General features: G+C 32.6%; 2 protein-coding genes across 2 annotated transcripts; one reads left to right on the forward strand and one right to left on the reverse strand.

Annotated features, from left to right (window-relative positions):
- The first annotated feature begins 1709 nt into the window (after nt 1-1709).
- On the forward strand, nt 1710-5645 carry LOC114408931. The gene is made up of 2 exons (XM_028372154.1): nt 1710-3135; nt 5005-5645. The coding sequence occupies exons 1-2, from the start codon at nt 2486-2488 to the stop codon at nt 5222-5224; spliced, it is 870 nt and encodes a 289-aa protein (XP_028227955.1). The 5' UTR covers nt 1710-2485; the 3' UTR covers nt 5225-5645.
- Nucleotides 5646-7567: 1922 nt separating this feature from the next.
- On the reverse strand, nt 7568-13871 carry LOC114408932 (cellulose synthase A catalytic subunit 8 [UDP-forming]-like). The gene is made up of 13 exons (XM_028372155.1): nt 13596-13871; nt 13304-13380; nt 13147-13198; nt 12907-13057; nt 11946-12218; nt 11322-11667; nt 11032-11169; nt 10355-10480; nt 10059-10271; nt 9557-9791; nt 9261-9460; nt 8768-9121; nt 7568-8426 (listed from the first exon to the last, which is right to left on the reverse strand). Exons 1-13 carry the CDS (start codon nt 13771-13773, stop codon nt 7839-7841), a joined length of 2931 nt encoding a protein of 976 aa, XP_028227956.1. The 5' UTR covers nt 13774-13871; the 3' UTR covers nt 7568-7838.
- Between the last annotated feature and the right edge of the window lie 6572 nt (nt 13872-20443).

Consider the following 20443-nt stretch of genomic DNA (forward strand, 5'->3'; position numbering starts at 1 on the left):
ATCAACATGCATAAGTTTTTTAATTTTAAATGAGACTGAAATGGATTCAAACTAAACTTTTGGGTCCTTGAGCCTTGAAGCCAAGCTCTTGAAGTTGAATATCCATATGACATACGTACCTTGTCAAACGTCAAAGACAATGAATAATATTCAGGTAATTTACGGCTTATTCATTTGTAGGTATGGTGTCTAATATGGAAATGGAATAGAGTCTAATTATTCTTTCGTGTCTTGATCAGAAAGCAACATTCTTCAGTGAGTTTTTTTTAATAATAGGTATAAAGACAATCTTATTCAAATATAATAGAATTACTATAGATAATAAAATTTCTCTTAATTTCTTTAAATATTTAATATGGTTACATATTTAAAATTTAAACTTAAAATCATTCATCAAATTAAAACAATCTCAAATCAGTTAACCATGTTTAACCATGTTCGATGATGATAGACGTAAATGTAGTATAATTTATTTGAATATGAAAAATAAATATAAATTTTAAATACATAAAATATTTTAAGAAGTTAATTTTTTTATTAAATTATAATTCTAAATGAATTTTTGCAAATAATATTTTAAAGATAACTCATGTATTTTTTGTTAAGATTAAAAGTATCAATTAATAATTTTTTAACGAGATTACGTAAAATAAATGTTTATTTAATATAATTAAAATGAATAATAAAAAAATTCTAAATATATAAATTTTATTATGATTAAAATTTGTTATAAATAAATTATATTATGATATAATGTTATTTTTAATTATTATTGATTACTTTTAAAATACTAAAATTACAAATTTTCTTTGAGAGAAATTTAAGTTAAAACTAAAAATATTGAAAATTATGGTTTGAAAGAAAAAAAAAAGTTTAAAAAAAATCACTAAAAACATTTTCATTGAACAAAAGCTCATAAAAAACACTTTTGTTGAAGAATGGAAACTAAAAATGATATTGTTCAAAATGAATATTCTAATATATATATATATATATATATATATATATATATATATATATATATATATTATTGTGCAGTGTTACTTTAATAGTTATGTAGTAGAAAAATAGTTACAACTAATTTAAATATCATAAATTCAATACTTGCCAAATAATTTCATGGTCAAAATAAATTTGCAAAAAATTTATCAGTGAGAATCATAACTTGTTAAAAAATATCATAACTCATCAAACATTAGCCATTAATTTAATGTATAAAAATAAAATCCCAAGTGTTCTAAAGGCAAATGTTTTGTTTTGAATCTTCTATCTCGTTGAAGAATTCAGCAAAGAACAATAAACTCATCTTGCACCTATGACAAACCATCAACAAAGTGACACGCATAGCTACAATTACTCTATTGTAATCGTAATCATTTGGAATTCACGAAAGTGAAAATTTCCTTTTCAATACGTAAAATTCAAATAGTACAAGTTCTTTTCATAATTCTCCAAACTGATAAGATTGAAAAAACAAATTAACAACAAACACACACACAAGACATAAAGATAAGGGGAAAAAAATAATTAACAAGAAACACACAAAAAACAACAAATTAACATCAAACATAAATAAAGGGAACAAATTAATGGATAATATTTCTCTAGTGCTGACATATCAGTGGTCAGTAGCAGTCAGCATTATGTAAAACCCTGAATAAGTCCAAAATTGTGTTTGTATTTCTAGTTAGTTACTACTATAATTTTTTAAGGTCCATGAAAATTCTCATACTTCAGCACAGCCTTGAGTTGGAGGCTCTGGTTACGGCACTATCATATAAAGTAGACACTCACTATGCACCAAAAATCATAAACACATCACATACCCACTTGTGTTGCTCATTACAAACTGTTTTCCCAGATAACCTTGAATGACAAGATACCCTTGAATGAAAAAATTCTGCAATTAAATTAATAGTAAATAAATACTCATCTTTTGCGTCACCGGTATCTATTTTAGTTCGAGGGTTTCTGTTAAAATTGTTCAATAAAGACAAAGTAACCCTTTTATTTTCCTTTCCTTTGATCACTGACCCAATTCATGGATGATTCAATTGCACTCAATCTCCTAGTCTTTATTGTTTATTCTCAGATCCTTTCCTCACCTAATCATGCTCCTATTTCCCCACTAATCACCTAGGTTTTGGCGAGGGTTAGATTGAAACATATCAGGTTTGAACTGGTCAGTGGAATTTAATATTTTGAGGTAAACCCCATCTCTTTGCGGCTTGTTTCCTTGGTGAGTGAGGTCATCCATCTCATAGGTGACATCCCAGGTTTCCATTTTTTTTAAAGTTTGATTATTTTTAAGAATATCTGAAGAGATTATGTCTCCAATAAGGAAGTTGGTTGTTGGAAGATTTGTATTTTACTCCTTTCATTTTATCACATTTTTCATCCTCTGTAATTAAAAAAAGGAAGATATTTTAGGTGGGGTTTGTACTGTGGCATTGTTAGGAGTATCTTGGGAGTGAACAATTTGTTGATGGATCAACATAGAAGTGAGGTATTGGATCCGGTTCATGATGGGAATTTGAGCCATTCGGCTGAAGGGGTTGCAATTGCAAGAGATAATATAAGTGGAGAAGCTGGTACTTCAGGAGAGGTGGGTGAGGATTTGGGATCTGATAAGGAGCCAAAGGAGGAAGTTAAGGGTCAAGACAAGCGTGATCAAGAAAATATTAGTGATAATTTACCTGGGGTTGATCAGGGAACTAGTTATAATTCAAGGCATTTGGCTAATCAGGAAGTGATTGAAACTGTGGTTGTAATTGAGTCTGTTCAGACCGAGTATGCCAATGAAGATAATAGGAAATTGGAAGCAATAGTTGATGAATCAGGGTTAAGCTTGGTGTCCATGAAAACACCAAAAGGGGTGTCTGAAACTGATAAAAATTCATGTGTGATTGATATAAAGTGCAGCAGCCGCAAAGAGTTTTATGAGAGTTCTGAAGGTGAAAGGATTTGTAGGATTTGCCATCTGACTTCTGGGCAGTCATTGAATGCAACAACTGTTGGCACTGTTGAGAGTGCTACAAGCGAAGATTTGATTCAGCTTGGTTGTGCGTGTAAAGACGAGCTAGGCATTGCACACGGTCATTGTGCTGAGGCGTGGTTCAAGCTTAAGGGGAACAGGTATCTGTTCTTGCCAAATATCAGTTTGATTATCGACAATAACATTAGTGTTATTTTGAGGTTTTGCATTGAAGCTTTTAACATTGATCATGTTCCTGATGTTGTCTACTTATTTTGAATTCCTAAATATGTAGTGATTAATTATCCAGTTTGGCACAATTTCTGATAGCAAATATTTCGCTTGCCCTCCTGTTGCTCTGTGTTTGTGCATGTTGCAGTTGCCTTGATAATATGGAACATTTGTAATTTCAACAACAATATTGGTTAGATTTTATCTTTTTGTTTTCATGACTTGTCTTAAAATCTTGAGGTGTGTGGCATCCTTGTAAATGTGCTTTTAGACTAGAACAGAATTTTAGAAGTGGGACTTTCCAATACCATTATTAGTATTCCTTCAAACCCTTTCCAGTTCATGACTGGGTTTATGCTTGATTTTGCCTTCATAAGGTTCCTTAATTTGAGGTCGAGCTCTTGGCATTGAATTTGCTTATCATTACCATTGGTGAACTGGGTTGTGTAGCTCACTGCTATTTGCTTTGGATTGGTACGTCTCTTGTTGGAGAACCACTATCATCATTACTGCACCCATACATAGCCTGATAGCCATACCTTGCATATCGGTATGGGTTCTATGAGTGGTGAATTGGACAAATGCATCCAGTGGAGTTTCCTCCTTAGGATGTAAGATTGTGGACTAGACATGAACACAATTTGCAAATTGCTTCTAGTGTTTGTGAGTTGAGGCTAACTAATATCCATAAGATGCCATCAAGTAATTAAGTCCCAGTTTGGCAACTAGTAAATTATTGGTATTTGATTGTCATATTCTTGTTCGTTGTCCTTAATATTTGAAAAGCTGCTCTTGTTCAGATGTTTGAAAAAGTGTCTTGGTGAAGATTCTTTTGGATATGATGTTTCTATGTTCAGATGATGTATGGGGCATGGATTAGGAAAAGTAAGTGTATAGTCTTATCACCACAAAATGAATTTTTATTAGATATAATAGGGACATATTCATCAACCCCCCCTTTTCCTAGAACAATAGTTTTTCACTGGATTATTCTAAGGTTTCTTTTGAAAAAGTGAATATATTTCATTGATATGAAACTGATACAATCAGGAGCTATAAATAGGAATAGGATATTAGTTCTGTACAGTATTATAGGCCTAGAAATCAGGGAAATAATTATTCCTGTAAATGCTATAACTAAAAAACGGAAAGAAAGAAATATCATAAATTCTAATTAAATCAAATCTTATTATTAATTGCACAAATCAGATCGCATTAATTCTTATTGATATCCATAGATCAAATCTCTTATCCTGATTGCTTTCCTTAATTACCAACCATTTCAGATCAGCATTATCCAAATAGTATCCAACAGTTTCTTTTTTGTCCAAGTCAGCTCTATTGCTAGAGACCAAATACGAAAATTGGTTCCATGTCAAGTGAAAACCATTGTGTTACAATCTAGTATAACTGATCATGCCAATTCTAATTCTTGTATATAAAGGACTTGTTTGGATCAACAACTTAATTGAGCACTTATTCAATATCACATGAAAGCCTCGTAAGTTTGGAAAGAACTTATTTTGATAAGTTTCTCGGTAAAACTTACTGAAATAAGCCAAAAAAAACTTTTAGAAAATTGTAAGTTATTTTTACATTCAAATAAGTTCTGTAAAAAAAAAAAGTTCTGTAGTAGCTCTCTCTAACTCCCTCAAATTAACTTTTCATTGCATAATCCTGTGATTCTTTTGTTCTATGTTATAGTTCTATTGTATAGTGCCAAATGTGAAAAATGGTCCCTTGCAAATGAGTGCCCTGTGCTACCTTTTATTGACATTAGCTACCTTTTTTAACCACAGGTTATGTGAAATATGTGGTGAGGCTGCAAAAAATGTCTCAGGTGTTACTAGTAATGCATTTATGGATGAGTGGAATGAAAGAAGGTTTGTTGACATCGATGGTAACTCGTCCCACAGGGTTGTGAGATGCTGGAGAGGACAGCCATTTTGTAACTTCTTGATGGCATGCCTGGTAATAGCATTTGTTCTGCCGTGGTTTTTTCGTGTAAATATGTTCTAGCTGCTGAATCAAACTCTATTATTCTTGTCTCGAATTCTTCATACTCAGCTCACTAACATAGTGAATGAATGATTGGTTTGTGGCATACATACTGTGGCATCAGCACATTTTACTGGGTTATTAATGCCTAAATTAACCACATGTCCAAGTTAACATTCTGAAGGTGTGTTCCCTGAAGGTGTGAGATATAGTTGACATTCTTAAGATGTCCATATGAAGAAATTACCAGCTTGACATGTGAGATAGCCAAATTGTTTCCTGGATGCCTTCTTTGGAGTGTGTATGATGTTCTGAGGTAAATATATACAGAGAGAGAGAGAGAGCATGTCTTACATTTGGTGGTAATAGATCTTATTTGTAAAAATTAAGTAAAGAATTTGATGCAAAACAAACAAAAAGAGCCTCTTTTTGTTTTCCTTTCTATTTTTCACTTATTTTACTTTCTTTTATTGCTAGACAATTTTTTGGATTTATTTTGATCTCTCTCATATTGTCATTTTAATATAACTGAGCTTAGCAAACGCAGGTTAGCTAAATTGATTCATATTCCTCTTTCTACAAACAAAACTCAAAGGTAAATAACCTTAAATACCCCTTCGTAACTTGTTTCTACTATCACATTTCCTTCGAGGTTAATTGTAAGATAAGTTCACAAGTATTCTTTCTCGCATGTCTATATTGGTGGACTTCTTTATATAGTTTATCTCACGCCTATAAATTAGTTTTCGACCATTGAATATTCATTTTTTGCATTTAAAATATAAGGATTAAGGTAATGTAGATTTATTCCCCTTCTTCACTATCCAGTGTGACGACTCCTAATGCCAAGATGCAAAATAGAAGTGTTTTATTTCTAATATAATGACAATTGTTGGCTTTTTCAAGATGTCCATTTACCATCATTTGACACCTATTTTTGCATTTACAAGATATCCCCTTCTTCCATTGACTACGCTCAACCCTTGGGCACGGCATTGAAAAATTAATTAAAAATTAATTAAGAATTTTAAGAGATAAAATTTTGTAAAAAATGTAGATTTAATATATAGATAGATAGCAAAGAATCCTCCCAATTATGAATTATTTCAAGTAAATAACAAATTTGGACATTGTGGACCTCAAAAAGACATTAGGCTCAATTTGTAAAAAAATAAAAATAATAATTAGGATGTTATACGCTTCTATAGTGCCACTCAATGGAAGTCGCACAACACTACTACAGAATCGGGTCTACTGTTTTTTTCATTCTTTTCCGCTAGAAGTCCCTTCTATTCTGCTCACATGATATCCCATTCTTTTGCTCATCTTTCCTAACATTGAAAAATCTAAAAAAGGAAGAAAAATTCATGAAATTTTCAATTAAAAACATGAATCACTTGAAATTCCATATTATTGGATTATTTTCTCTTTAAGTTAATTAAAAAATCAAGTAAAATGGTTCTATAGATCTACACATGTTATAGATTTATCGAAGACATTAATATAACGAGGAAAAAAAATAAAGATAATTAGATCTCACCACTTTCAAAGAATCAAACTTCAATTATCCTTATACTATAATAAGAATTTAGTTGCAAATAATTTTCATAGAAATGGCAGAGCAAAACAAGGAAGAACTAGTCGTCAATTATAGTTTATAATAGAGCACAAGCTCTCCTTACCATATGTGTCCCTCTTATTTATTTATAATGAACGGAAGAAACACAGAAAGCGCAAAACAATCCTCACGAGCATCAAAAGCTAGGAGGGAAAGAAGAGAAGGATAAAAAAGATAATACAAAGAAATCTGATAACCCCCTTGAAAACCCAATTTAGACATATAGTCAGATGCAACATTGGCCTCCCTCTAGATATGATGAACATGGGTGGTCCAATCACTTCCTTTCAGCAAGCCTGTAGATATGTGTCCCTCTTTTATACCCCCTTCGAGAATATCTCCTAAATAGACTAGGTAAATCCTAGCAAAAATAAAAGATTAAATCTAGTATTTAAAACTAGGAAATTAATGAAAAAAATTCTAAGTGTGGAGTCTGTCCTGATATGGATGGAGAATATTTACCAACTTTATTGATGATTAATTTCATTAAAAAATATAGTTAATCATCTTTAACAAATTTTAATTTGAGTTTTCGGGAACTTTTGTCTTGTTATTCGTAAAAAAAAAGTCACATTATTATTTTTTTTTTACAGAAATTACATTATCACTCAAGTAACCAAAAGACTATTTTTTTTAAAAGAGACTATTTTTAAAAACTTTAAAATTTATCAAGATCATATAAAAAAAACATTCGGATGACTAAAGTTAAATCAATCATATTTATAACTTATAAGAGAGTAAAAACATATTATTCTAATCTTTATTTTCTGCATATCATTCCAATTTCTAAATGGAAAGAAAAATCACTACTTTACATTGATATAATCAGTCAACGCTTGATCTTTACACATGAAATTTAGTCCAATGCATGGAAAAAACAAGTAACAACCATGTTTGCAACCATACTTTTAAAATGTTTACACATTTCAACAAAGAACTAATGCGGCTCAAATCACCATCAATCATCATCATCCATATTTTTAACATATGGTCAAAACTTTTTATGTAGGCAATGACTTAGCAATCTATAGAAATGCAGGTCTGGGAAATGCTTGCACTGTCAGGTCTGCTGATAAAAGGGTTAATCTTGACCCAAACCAGAGAGAAAACAGAAGCCAACAGCACTGACCACAGAATAACAATGGTTGGAGTGCGGTTTTGGCGACCCATGAGACCCTTGAGGAATGGGTAGAGATGGAAAATGACCCAGAAGGCAAAGAAGACCTTTCCAAAAAGTGGTCCCCATGATTCATATCCTCCATTGAGTGCATCAGAAAATCCAGCAACAACACCAACTATATTAATAATGATAAGGGTTGTTGGAGGAATTAAGAGTGTGGTCCACTTGATTATATATAGTTCACCAAACTCAGTGTCATCAGCAGCTTTAGCAGTGACAGTGAAGTTGGTGTCAACACCAGCCAACATCTTCAGGAATCCTTGGAACACAGCAAATAGATGGGCTGAAACTCCTCCAATCACCCAGAACTGCTCATTACGCCACAAAGCTTCAATGGTCACACCACTCCACCGCAGCTCGAGCACACTAGTTACTATAATGGACAGGAAAAGTCCAAGAAAGAGAGCACTAGCAAGGTTCGAAAGCTGCATCAAATTACCACGTTATATTAGTGCCATAAACTATTTTCATTGATTGTTTAATTACACATCACACGTAGTTATATTTATCACATGAAAGAAAATAGTCTATATAATTACAGTTAAAGAGGTTTATTTTACACTGTTCGTAAATTACAGATTGTCACGTATGCTAAAAGTTTATTGACCTTTACAGTAACTACTTTAAAAGTCATATCTTCTTGTGATTTCTGATTGGTTGATAGTATAGAAGATTAAAAGGTTTTAAACTGACAACACGGAAAAATTAAACTCTTGAATTAATAACGAATATCTTTGTTATATGAAAATATAGCTGAGGAAATTACCGTTGGTATGATGAATTTTCCTGTGAGAAGGCAAATTGCAGGCAAAGTACAATAAGCAACGAGAGGAAGGGATGTAAAGGGGTAGACAATGGTGTTTATGTAAGCCAGTCTCTGCAGCCATTTGAGGCGACCCCCTGCAAAACCATACCAGAGGGGGCAATGTCTGCTAAAGAAAATTTCAACTGATCCAAGGGCCCAACGAAGAACTTGGTGCAATCGATCAGAAAGATTGATTGGTGCTGATCCCTTGAATGCAGGCCTTAGGGGCATGCAGTAAACTGACCTCCATCCACGGCATTGCATCTTGAACCCCGTTAAGATATCCTCAGTAACTGAACCATAGATCCAACCAATCTGAACAAACAAGAAAACATGTGATTAAAAAAATAGAAAGTGAAAGGTAGTAAATGTAGCTAGAATGATATTTTAATTGGTATAGGTATAGTAACAAAAATACAATCACTGGTAAAGAGCATTAGCATTTGAGCCTAACCTCTTTTCCCCATGCAGTCTTCTCTTCATAACCACAGCTAATAACATGAATGGCCTCTTTGATCAGCATCGAGGGATCAGAAGATTCAGGAAGTCCTCCATTCTCCATCAGTGTAGATTCAATGAAAACAGTGGACAAACCAAATGTTTTCTCAAAGCTCATTTGTGAAATCAGCATTGACCTCTCATATTCATCATAGTCTGCAAGAAGAAAAAAAGAAACAAGAAGTATTTTCCTCATTGAAGAGTCTGCTACGTGTTTAAGTAAAACTGATTGACAAAATTAACTGTGCTTACTGTCAATCTCCCTAAGATTAAAAATGGCAGCATCAAGTTCTTCCCTCTTTGCATCTCTATAAAGCTCGGAGACATCTTTGGTTTGCTTCTTTGAGGGGCAGCAACAGCAGGATGATGATTTTGGTAATTTGGGCATAGAAGGTGGACTGTAGCCATAAAGTGCTTGTCTATTGAAAACACATCCGGTTCCCACATACATAGGTCCTTGAATGCCATCCAGTCCTTTCATGTTAACCTGAAAGTGATCAAGGTTGGAAACTACAGTAAGTTTTGTTTCCATGATTTTTACTTCATCAAGTTATGCCACCATTTTAATATTGTTAACAATGAAAAAATTTCGGGACATAGAAGCAGATAAATTCCCAATTAATTGGACCTTTTATCATTCACAAAAAGAAAACACATAAAGTTGTGAATACTTGTTTGATGGGCCAATATTTCTACCAGACTGAGGCTACAATGTCTGCCAAGTTTTAAAACTCTTCATTTTATTTAAACTTACATCAAAGAAAACTGTGTTGCGATTGGCATATCGATCACTACGATCAATACCATCAAATCTCTGGGGAAACTGCACATAACACAAATCTCTGCCAACTACTGGATCCATCAGAAAACACATTGCTTCTCGTACAGCCTTGCTATTGTTCACATAATGATCACAGTCAAGATTGAGAATGAAGGGAGCATTTGTGAGAACTGCAGACACCCTCACCTGTATAAATCCAAACAAGCATCAACCATTATAAAATCTTAATGACCTTATATGGAATGTTAATATGAAGTATCTATCCATACCAGTGCATTTTCAGCACCAGCCTTTTTGTGGTGTTGGTAACCTGGCCTTTTCTCTCTGGAAACATACACCAACCTGGGAAGTTCATTTCCCTCTACGTCATGGGCACCACTGTGTCCAAGGAAAACCTGGAAATGGCAAACAGAAACTTTGCCTAAAAATTCAGCTTTTTGCAATGGCGAAGCAATAGAAGTATTGCATGCACTTGTTCCAATAATTTATCGATAGAACTAGTCAATCTTACAAGAAACAGACAAGGTTCCAACTTTCCACACAGACACTTAAAAGTTCTTCATATTATTTGCTCAGAATGTAAAATATTCTTAACGATTAAATGACTACTAGAACAATCAACTGCTTATATGAATGTTCAAATGGAGCACTCATTTTTAACAAGAGAAAAAGTAAGAACAAATGTTGTGGATATTCAAGAAAAACAAGAAGGCTTAACTTGATGCAATAATTAAAAACAAACACATTGTAAGCTGAATATGTGTTGAATTGCTTCCACAACAAGTAGATGATTAGCTTTATATAGCTTTCATTAAAATTAAAATATTGGACATTTTTAAACTTCCACATTTGCTCCTTTCAATAATTTGGTAGCCAATTTGCAGAAATCAGGTATCAGACTATATCAGAATTGAGATTTGATTACACACAAAATGAATGGATGTACCTGAATCATGCCAGGGTGATCACGGGAGTTATTTCCTGGCCATGAGGTTCCATCTTGCATAGTCCATCCTTCATCTGGTGTTTTCTGAGCCTTTGCTACCAAAGCATTAACTCGCACTTTAAACTCTTCATACTCCCTCTGAAAAAAATGAAAGATAATCATGAAGAGGTTTCTCTAAGATACTCAATTTGAAAAAAACAAGGTAGTGAGTATAACATATCAGATATATTCTAAACATCAAGGTTGTCCTGCCTCTGAAGTCATGAATATAAGGAGCTACAAATGCTTACCTTCATTGCTCTACGTTCCTTCACAAAAGAAGGTTGTACTTTGTCCTTCAGGTAGTCAATCTTCTGAGAGAAGTAGAACTCAGGTGCACGTGGTTCAATAGAAAACTTTTTGCAAAATGGAACCCACATTCTTGCAAAGTCAGCTGTCTCCACAAGGGACTCAAATGTCAGCATTGCGGCACCATCATCTGACACATAACAGGATACTTTATCCACAGGGTAGTCCACAGCAAGAATAGAAAGCACTGTATTAGCCGTGATCAATGGTGGTTCTTTCAGAGGATCGACTGTACTGACAAAGAAATCCACAGCAGCAAGCTGAGAGGGTTCACCAGGTCTTTCATACCTGGCATGGCAATTCAGAAGTGAGCATTCAAGCATCCAAAATACAGACTAGTACTACAGAAGGAATACCAGTTCTCAGTTCTCACATTCAACTTTGATGGCACTTTACCATATATTATCCATTGATTTCATTTTTATAGATTACATTTCACAAATTCTAAATAGAGAAAGAAAGAAATACTGAAACATTCCTAAATCCACTACAATATGATTTTTCATTTCAAATCTTGAAGTACAAGGAACAAGGTTTCCAAATGTATGACAACTTTGTGTACTTACCTTGCAGAAAGCCTGTCAACAAAAGCTTCCCTATTGACAGGAGACCATTTAGGGAACTGATCTAACACCCAGGAAAAGGCAAACCAGATCTCACATATGATGGATGTCAACCACAGACCAAAAGCACTGTCAACAGGATTTGTAACTCGATAATGGAAGAAAAGACCCAAGATTATTAGCCGCACGATTATCACAGTTCTGTATGGTGCGAGTCTCGTTTTTGAGATTGGAATAACCATTGAAAGTGGTTCAGCAGCAGAAGCCTCTGAGGACCTGCAAAAGACATATTAGCATGAAGCCATGTACATCAGAAAAAAAATAGGATTGAATTTTTACGACAAATTTCAAAATGATTGAGCAAGGCCACTAAAATTAATAGCCACATGAAAATATTCATGATCAAAGTACTGCTAGTCTTCCAGCTACAACCATTAATAATTTGATGAAAAATTGGTAATTAATTTCAAGAACTAGTTTTTTTTTTCTGGATCAGCTAATTTCAAGAACTAGTGTTGGTTATTCCGTGCACCAGTCTGATTCTTCATCCCTTACTAGGAATTAAGGACGCTTAAATGTTTACATCAGAATCCTGCCTATACCAGCACTCCCCAAAGAAAATACAAGAATGCTCGCAGGATTGAGAAATTAATCAATTGAAGAATTCAAATCATATTTTGATTTTAGTTCTTATATGTAATTTTTCTTAGCCTTTTGTATCTGATTCCATGTATCTTATCACATTGAGCTATTTGATAAGATACATGGAATCAGACATAATAGCTCTACCCCATCCTCACATTGAGCTATGTACAAGGGACTATTTTAATTTCTTCTATAGCTGCTCTTAAATTTACCCTATTTAAGGTCTGAAATAATTTTAACGTTCCAAAAGAATGTTATTTCAATACACACTTTGTATTATTCCCTTGATAAAAAGAGTGACATATCTTATTGAACTTACTGTATTTCTTCCATCTGCTGTTCTGGTGGAATTGGTGCCTCATTTTCAGCCTTAGGTACAGACTTTTTCTTCTTCTTCTTCTTTTTATCCTTTTCCTTCCAGCTTTCCACTCTATTTTTCCAGATTGGATTCCCAGATTCATCGTTTAATTCTACAAGAAAAAAACAGATCATGATTACCAACGATCAGTCCTAAAGAAATTGTACTAGAAGGTGTGAGCTAAGTCCTTCTCTTCTTTACCACTATCCACTGTGGACACAGTACTGACATGCCTAGCATGGAGGCCAACATCCTACATAATGCAAGCTTAGATTGTAAGTGCAAATGTAAACAACTTGACAATAAAAAATAAAGCCTAATTAATTACTATTTTCACCTCCAATAATAAATTAATTACCTGAGAAACATTGATCTGGGCAGCTGTTGTGGATTGATTTTCATAAACCTTGGTGCCATCATTATCCTTTACTCTATCTATATGAAATATGTAAAAGGAGACAAATTTTAGGCTATTTCACACAAAAATAACATGTGATGAACTAGTATACATGTCACTTTTTTATTCTATACATAAATCTTCACTAATGACAAGATAATTCAGAGTGGACAAATGAGTTATGTGTATGACAAGATAATGTTCACTATAGAGTTATGAAGTGAAAGGAGGAATAGAGACATTAGAGGGTTACCAGAATAGGGAGTGGCACATCTCAAGCAGACTTTACGCCCCTCGTTGATTTCATATTCAAAACAAGCCTTGCAAATTGGAAAATAACACTCATGACAAGCCACAAACAGCTCCCCATTGGCATCAAGTCCAATTTGTTCACCACAAGAGTTGCAGAAGTGAGCCCCGGATTCCATCATCTTTGATTTTGGTCCAAATTATTATGTTCAAGGACCAAAATGTCTCTCTGACTGACCCTTTGCCTTCCAAGTCTGTGCTCTGAAGGATTTTTATATGAAAGAACATAAACTCGTTGTTTGGTAATAATAGTGTGGTGAGAGTGAGATCATTTTCAGAGGTTAGAAGGTTGGTGTCATTCATTGTTTGGCTCACACATAAAGGTACATTCAGAGACAGACAGTGAGAGATATGAGAAGCAACGTCTAGTGTTTTTTTTTAATACCAAGAAATTAAAGATTTGAATTTATTGAGGGAAGTATAAGGAAGGCTTTCGGTTGAGCTAGGTACATCTTTAACTAACAATTCTTAAGCTACAAGTTCATGACCACTGACCAGCAACCAAAGGAATATATACAATTAAAAATAATGTTACAAACATTTTCAATGAACAAAATTGGATGGAAAAGGATCACTACAATCTGATCTAATATTGACACAACACAAGGTTTCTGTTTTGATTTATCCAGCTTCAAGGATAATAGATGTGGAAAGTATTAAATAATAACAAATTATTTCATATGTTCTTTATCCAAAAAAAATATTTAATATATTGAAAAATATGTTTTATTTTTGTTTAATACAGTATATTTTATTTTTATTATTTAATCGGTGATTTCATAATGCTGGTTAAGAAAACACGAATACAATATATTCTGATGTATAGAAGAAAAAAATGTTTGACAAGTTGTGAAAAATTCTACTGAGTCTCTCGATAGAGTTAATTTGAATAAATTATTCAATTGCGTTCAACCAGAGGCTACGTAGAGCCAGTGAGTGGATGTTGAATTAGTTGCATAGGAAAAGTATTGAGATCAAATTTATGTCGGTAATCTAGCTGTTAAGCTATGCGGATTAAGCTAGGTAATATTTTCAATTTCTTGGTAAGAATTCCTTTCAGCATTAATTTTCTCACATATGTATTTTCGGTATGAAAGCTAAAATCAGATGCTATTCTACTGGGACTAATATAAATCGGTAATTAGGTAAGTAGTATGAAAGTGTTTAAGTGTCTCTTTATTTTAGTTTAAGTGCCCGTTTGTTTTAGTATTGGAGTATAGTTTGATAGGAGTGATTTTGAAAAAATTGAGAGAAATTGTTTGGAATTTATATTTTTATTGAAAAGAATAAGAATTAAATTTCTAGCGATAAAATAAAGAGAAAATAATACATGTATACGTACTAATATTGTAAAGAATTTTTATATTATCATCTAATTAAAAAAATTCATATATGATATTTTATTTAATATTATAAAGAACTTTTATATCGTCAACTAATAAAAAAAATTCATGTATGATGATATTTTATATTTTTACAACAACTATACAACTTAAATGTTGTCCTTAACATGATTTACGAGAGATTCAAAATATAAAAAATAATTTATACCGTCGATATACATAAATTTTAAATTCTAAAGCAAAATCCAAATATTACCTTACCATAACGTGCAAAAATATACTTTTTAATTATTATTATTTATTTTTCTCATTTTAACCTGTAAAAAAGTCATCTCATTAATTTGATACTATATATTGCACACCCATAAAAAAAGAGCAATTCATATTTAAGAATGTAGAAAGTGTAAATTTAAATCATCACCATATATAAATAACTAAAATTGAAAAAGTCATTTTTGTCCCTCAATTTTAACCCTTCAACTAAAATCTAATAATCTATATGCATTATTCTTATGTTTATATGAAAGTAATATCCTCGACCGAGTAACTCTCATTCCATGGAAAATATTTGACTTTAACAGAGGAGTAGTGCCCCAACTGATGGTGATACTTGACCGTTTACGAACGAGGTTTCGTGCATCTTATTCTCCTTACCAATTTTAGCATTTAAAACAGTTGGTATGTATGCTGCTAACTAGCAAAATACACATTTCTATTCTGAAGTTGCTCTAACGTCAGATCATGATCTCAATCATTGATAAGCCAAAGTACAAACGTTTATATATCATATTTATATTGCCAGGCATAGATACTGGCCACGTTTTGCCATGACCTAGTGGCCCAAGTAGTGTAGTCAATAATTTAATTTTCCATACTGTAAAACATATTCCATACGTGCTTGTGTTTGCTTATATAAGGTAGAATAACGTGAGCTTGAGCAGTGTTCTTCACGTAGCAATGTCCTGATATCTTCACAAAAAGTACCCCAAATAGAGTAACTTCAAAGTTCAGGAGAGAACAAGTGAAGATCTCATGAATCACTTCATGTGATTGGACTTATAGCCCATCATTAAACAGCTCATATATGGGTCACTCAATCATCAAGTGACAAGAGAAGCCCCAAAGCAGTTAGCTACGCATCTATTTGCATCCTTCGTAAGATCATACGAAAGAAGTTAATAAACCTAACTATATACTACAGATATAAATAAAATATCAAAATATAGACAATAAAAATATCAGTACTTGAATGTAGTTAGACTTTCATATGAATATTTCTTCCAAATTCAAAATCAAACCAAAAAAAAATTAAGTGGCACGATAGAACTCTAAACTCTTCGCGTAGCACAATTTCAACTATTACAAAGTTAATAGAAACCTCTTGATATAAAGTCCAAATTCATTGCATTCACATGAATCAGCTGCTTTACAAAGCACCGTTACCTCAACAATTCCTGAAAATAGAAACACATAATTGATGCATCATCCAAGTTAGTATGCACAATATTACAGCCGTACGTAATTCTTTTAGTAGTGTTAAAAGCCCCAAGCAAATATTCGTTTAAGGATAAACATATGAGAAATATCAATAACATACTCTAACACGTATTTTCCAATACATTCTGAACTATTGGGTAAAATTCATGGGAGTCTCAAAAAACAGCAAGGATCTTAACCCTTTTAATGAGTCCCATTTATTATTTAATGGAACTTACATAAACTTTACCTAACAATAAAAAAATGTATTAAAAGAATGTCTTTGAAGGTGTGTTGCAAACTTTCCTTTAAGATATATATTTACACTAGTCCATAGTAAGCCCTATGATAATCAGCTATTGTAGCAAACACAAGGCTGGTATAAGATTTTAGAGCAATTTAGTATATCAAGGTTCTGCTTCGGAATCAAGCCATAAATTCAAAAACAGTAAAGCCTCTGGTGTATTTGTTCATCAAAATCCAGAGTTTTCCCATGCAGGACTTCTGAACAATTCCATTGCCTTGGTACCGGCCTTCATCACTGCTAGATGCAAAAATCTCTGTTTTCAAATTCTGTGACCAAACACTTTAAATTCTGTTTTTCCCCGTATAATCATTTTCTGGAGAAAGGGTTTCTAACTTTCTATATATACTTGTCATTTCAATTTCCCTAAACATGTACATATCAGTTTCAACAGCCATAAATATTGTGCATGAAATTAAGGGCCCAATTAGGCTGCTGCCATGCATAAATTGCTAAGAAATAGATTCATACATACCTTGGGAAGCTCTAATGACCTGTCAAGACAAAATGGACTATCTGATAGGAGTTGAATCAAGGTTTGGAATCCTTGGGCCACATCTTTTTGTGCTAAAATATTCAGACTATTGATTACTTGCTGGATCATAATCAAATCACGACCATGTTCATTATTTTTGTCTACTCCATCATAGATTTATGCACAAGCAATTCTGAAAGACATGCATTGCCCTGACCATAACATAAGGTTTTGAAGGTTTAGTGAAAGACTTTTAAGGATTAGTAACTTGGAATTGGAGATGGACCCTTTGCTGGGAAACCTTCACTCATTGACTTACTAACCTTGGGATCTTTAGTTCCCTTTACAAAGTCATCAACATCCACAACAGTTTCATCTCCTCCTTTTGACATTGAGCAATCTTCTTTAGAGGAAGATTCTGTAAAATTTAATGATGATCATGTAATTTAAGATTAACTAATAACTTCTTCACTTTGCATGCCACCAGAGCTCTCAGCCCAATAAAAAATTACACATATTGAAAACTCTATTACTACAACCGAAGTAATAAAAAAAAAAAAAAGTTGCACGGTGCAGCTTCAAGGTGGACTCGCTATTGACAGTTACAACTCCTTAATTGCATTTGCACCATGCAACTTGCTATTACTATTAGCAGGCTCAGAGAAAAAAAATACACTTACAAGAGTAAAGCTTGAAACCTCATTAAGTGACCAAGCCTCATGCTTAACATGAAATTGTAAATTATTCATTATATAAAAACACTAAACATAGATACTTGCAGTTGCTTAGCTAATCCAATAAAAACATAAATGAGAGGGCATAAGCTTACACGACTACACGTACCCATGCATGAGCAACCAATTGGGTCAAAATATAAACCCGCATATAATGCATATCCAAGGCCCAACAACGTCATTTATTTTTTTTATGTTTTGAGAGTTTTAAAAAGTAAGAGCAAGTTTTTAACTCCAGTGAAACTAAAGATTATCATTGTGAAGATTTCTCACCCGGATTCCAATCCTCTTATGTTTGCGGTTTTTTATTTATAGGATTTCTAGTTTATTCATAATTATGAGAAATTAGTCTTTCTGATTCGAGAATTATGTAACCTACTTTGAATTTCTTTTTTATTTTTTTATTTTAATAAGATTCTCTGATGTATTTGGGTTAATTGATTTTCTACTTTACTTTTAATTTTCATTTGGAAAATACTTAATCATAGTAGTGATCATCTACTTATAATTAATAGATCTAGAAAGATGTGTTTTACACCAAACTAATTGGATAGTCTCTAGTATGTTGATTAGGAAAAGGAATAATCACCCTTCTCATCAATCTCCATCCTTTGGTTTAAATTAATATGTAACCGTCAATTGAGTATTATTTAAGGCAAAGAACATTATTAGACAATGGCTAATAATTGACTTTGCGAAATCAGCAATTAACTTTTATTAGAATTAGGATTAGAGGGATTGATACACATGAAATCATAATCCTTATATATTCACTTCTTTACACTTAGCTTGCATGTTTAATTTCTTTTTCGCAATAAATCATTGACAAATCAATCACACATTAATTTTAATTATTTTATCAATTACTTCTCAGCATAAAATATTTATTTGGGAACACAACTAATGTTATGGGTTTGATATCTAAACCTCCTCGATACTACCACATAATACACTTCCTTCTTCTAAATCCATTTACATCATCATTTGCATTACTATTTTACTTATCATGGATAAATAACCTAGGTTCTTTCTATTTACTTCTTCAGGTTTACTAAGTACACCTTCCTTCTCAACATATTTATTTTTTAACCAACTATACCCTTTTAACCTTAATTCTACATTACACCCCATGTTTATTATTCTTTTAAACCCTGTTTTACCACCTTCCTTTCATCACCCACTCCTTTTATTCCATTAACCTCTCTCTTCGAACACAAGCTCCCACAGTACCTGTTTGTTTCATAGTGTCCTCTCTATTGTAACAGAGTGAAAGAAAATTACTTTCTGAATAGCATATCCTAATTTTGAAAAGTAATTTTTGTTAATGATAAAAGAAAACAAAATTGAACGCATATGAACCTTAAATTACTAAACACGTGAACCAAAATTAAAAGTTGAACCCACGCAACTTTCCTAAAACAAAATTGAAAGTTTAGGCATGTAGGTCACGTACCTTATGAAACGTATAGTAGATGAAGTTGGAGTGAAACATTTCAAACGAAGTGTCGTGTAGTGGTAAACATGGTATCATATAATTAGAGTTTAAAGAACAATTAATGAATATGGAGTGAAGATAACGGGTTCAAAAATAGGGTTAAAAGAATAATAAGGATGTGGTGAAAAATAAGATTTACAGAATAATAAACATAGGGGTGTAGAAATGGGGTTAGAAGGGTATATATAAAGAGAATAAGAGGGGTGCACTTAGCAGACTGAAAAATGTAAATTCCAAGTGCCAATAACGTGATATGAGATTTATATAGAAAATATGAGGGTAATTGCTTCCTGTACCTCTCTTTATTTGCTTACTGCACCTTTTTAATTTTATGGAAAGCATAATCCAAAATGTATTTTTTACATTATGGATTAGTCTTTTCTAGAATGTAAATTACGGTGCAGGAATCAAGTCTGGAGATGCAGGAAGCAATTGTCAAATGTGAGATACTGAAAGTCTGAAACTAGTGTCGGCCGAAATAGAAACAAGGAGAAAATCTCACCCATCACGTTACAAAATAAAAATAGTGTATTCGCTATGCAACATATCAATAGGAAAAAAGTTGTAACAGAGTGAAAGAAAATTAAAAAGTACTGAAATTAAAATTCCATATTGTTACTTAAAAAATCATTTTCGTTTAATTTCAGAGTTTTTAAAATTTCTGAAAAATAAAAAATTTCCTTAAAAAACCGAGTCTATTTTTTACAACATAAAGTTAAAATATTCTAGATTTTTATTATAACAATAATTTTAAGATTTGTTGATTATTTTAGATAGAGTGGTTTTGGTTTTTATTAGTGGAGCGGTTTTGGTTTAATGCGAATGTGAATGGTCGTGGGGAAGATAAGAGGTTGGAGAAGTACTTTCTAGTAGTTTTTGATAAAAAAAAAAAACCTTAAATACTTTTAAAAAAAAAAGTCATTCTAGTATTTTTTTATTTTTTTTTGTAATTTTTATCTACCAGA

The sequence above is a fragment of the Glycine soja genome, chromosome 4, assembly GCF_004193775.1.
Source record: "Glycine soja cultivar W05 chromosome 4, ASM419377v2, whole genome shotgun sequence".
In the NCBI taxonomy this organism is placed as follows: Eukaryota; Viridiplantae; Streptophyta; class Magnoliopsida; order Fabales; family Fabaceae; genus Glycine; species Glycine soja.

Excerpts from the sequence above, each read along its gene's own strand:
- LOC114408931 (XM_028372154.1), top strand. The coding sequence starts at position 2,486 with ATGGATCAACATAGAAGTGAGGTATTGGATCCGGTTCATGATGGGAAT. Across the intron at positions 3,136-5,004 it reads TTCAAGCTTAAGGGGAACAG|GTTATGTGAAATATGTGGTG; the intron begins GTATCTGTTCTT and ends TTTTAACCACAG.
- LOC114408932 (XM_028372155.1), bottom strand. The coding sequence starts at position 13,773 with ATGATGGAATCCGGGGCTCACTTCTGCAACTCTTGTGGTGAACAAATT. Across the intron at positions 13,381-13,595 it reads ATGTGCCACTCCCTATTCTG|ATAGAGTAAAGGATAATGAT; the intron begins GTAACCCTCTAA and ends TATTTCATATAG. Across the intron at positions 10,481-11,031 it reads ATCACCCTGGCATGATTCAG|GTTTTCCTTGGACACAGTGG; the intron begins GTACATCCATTC and ends TGCCATTTCCAG.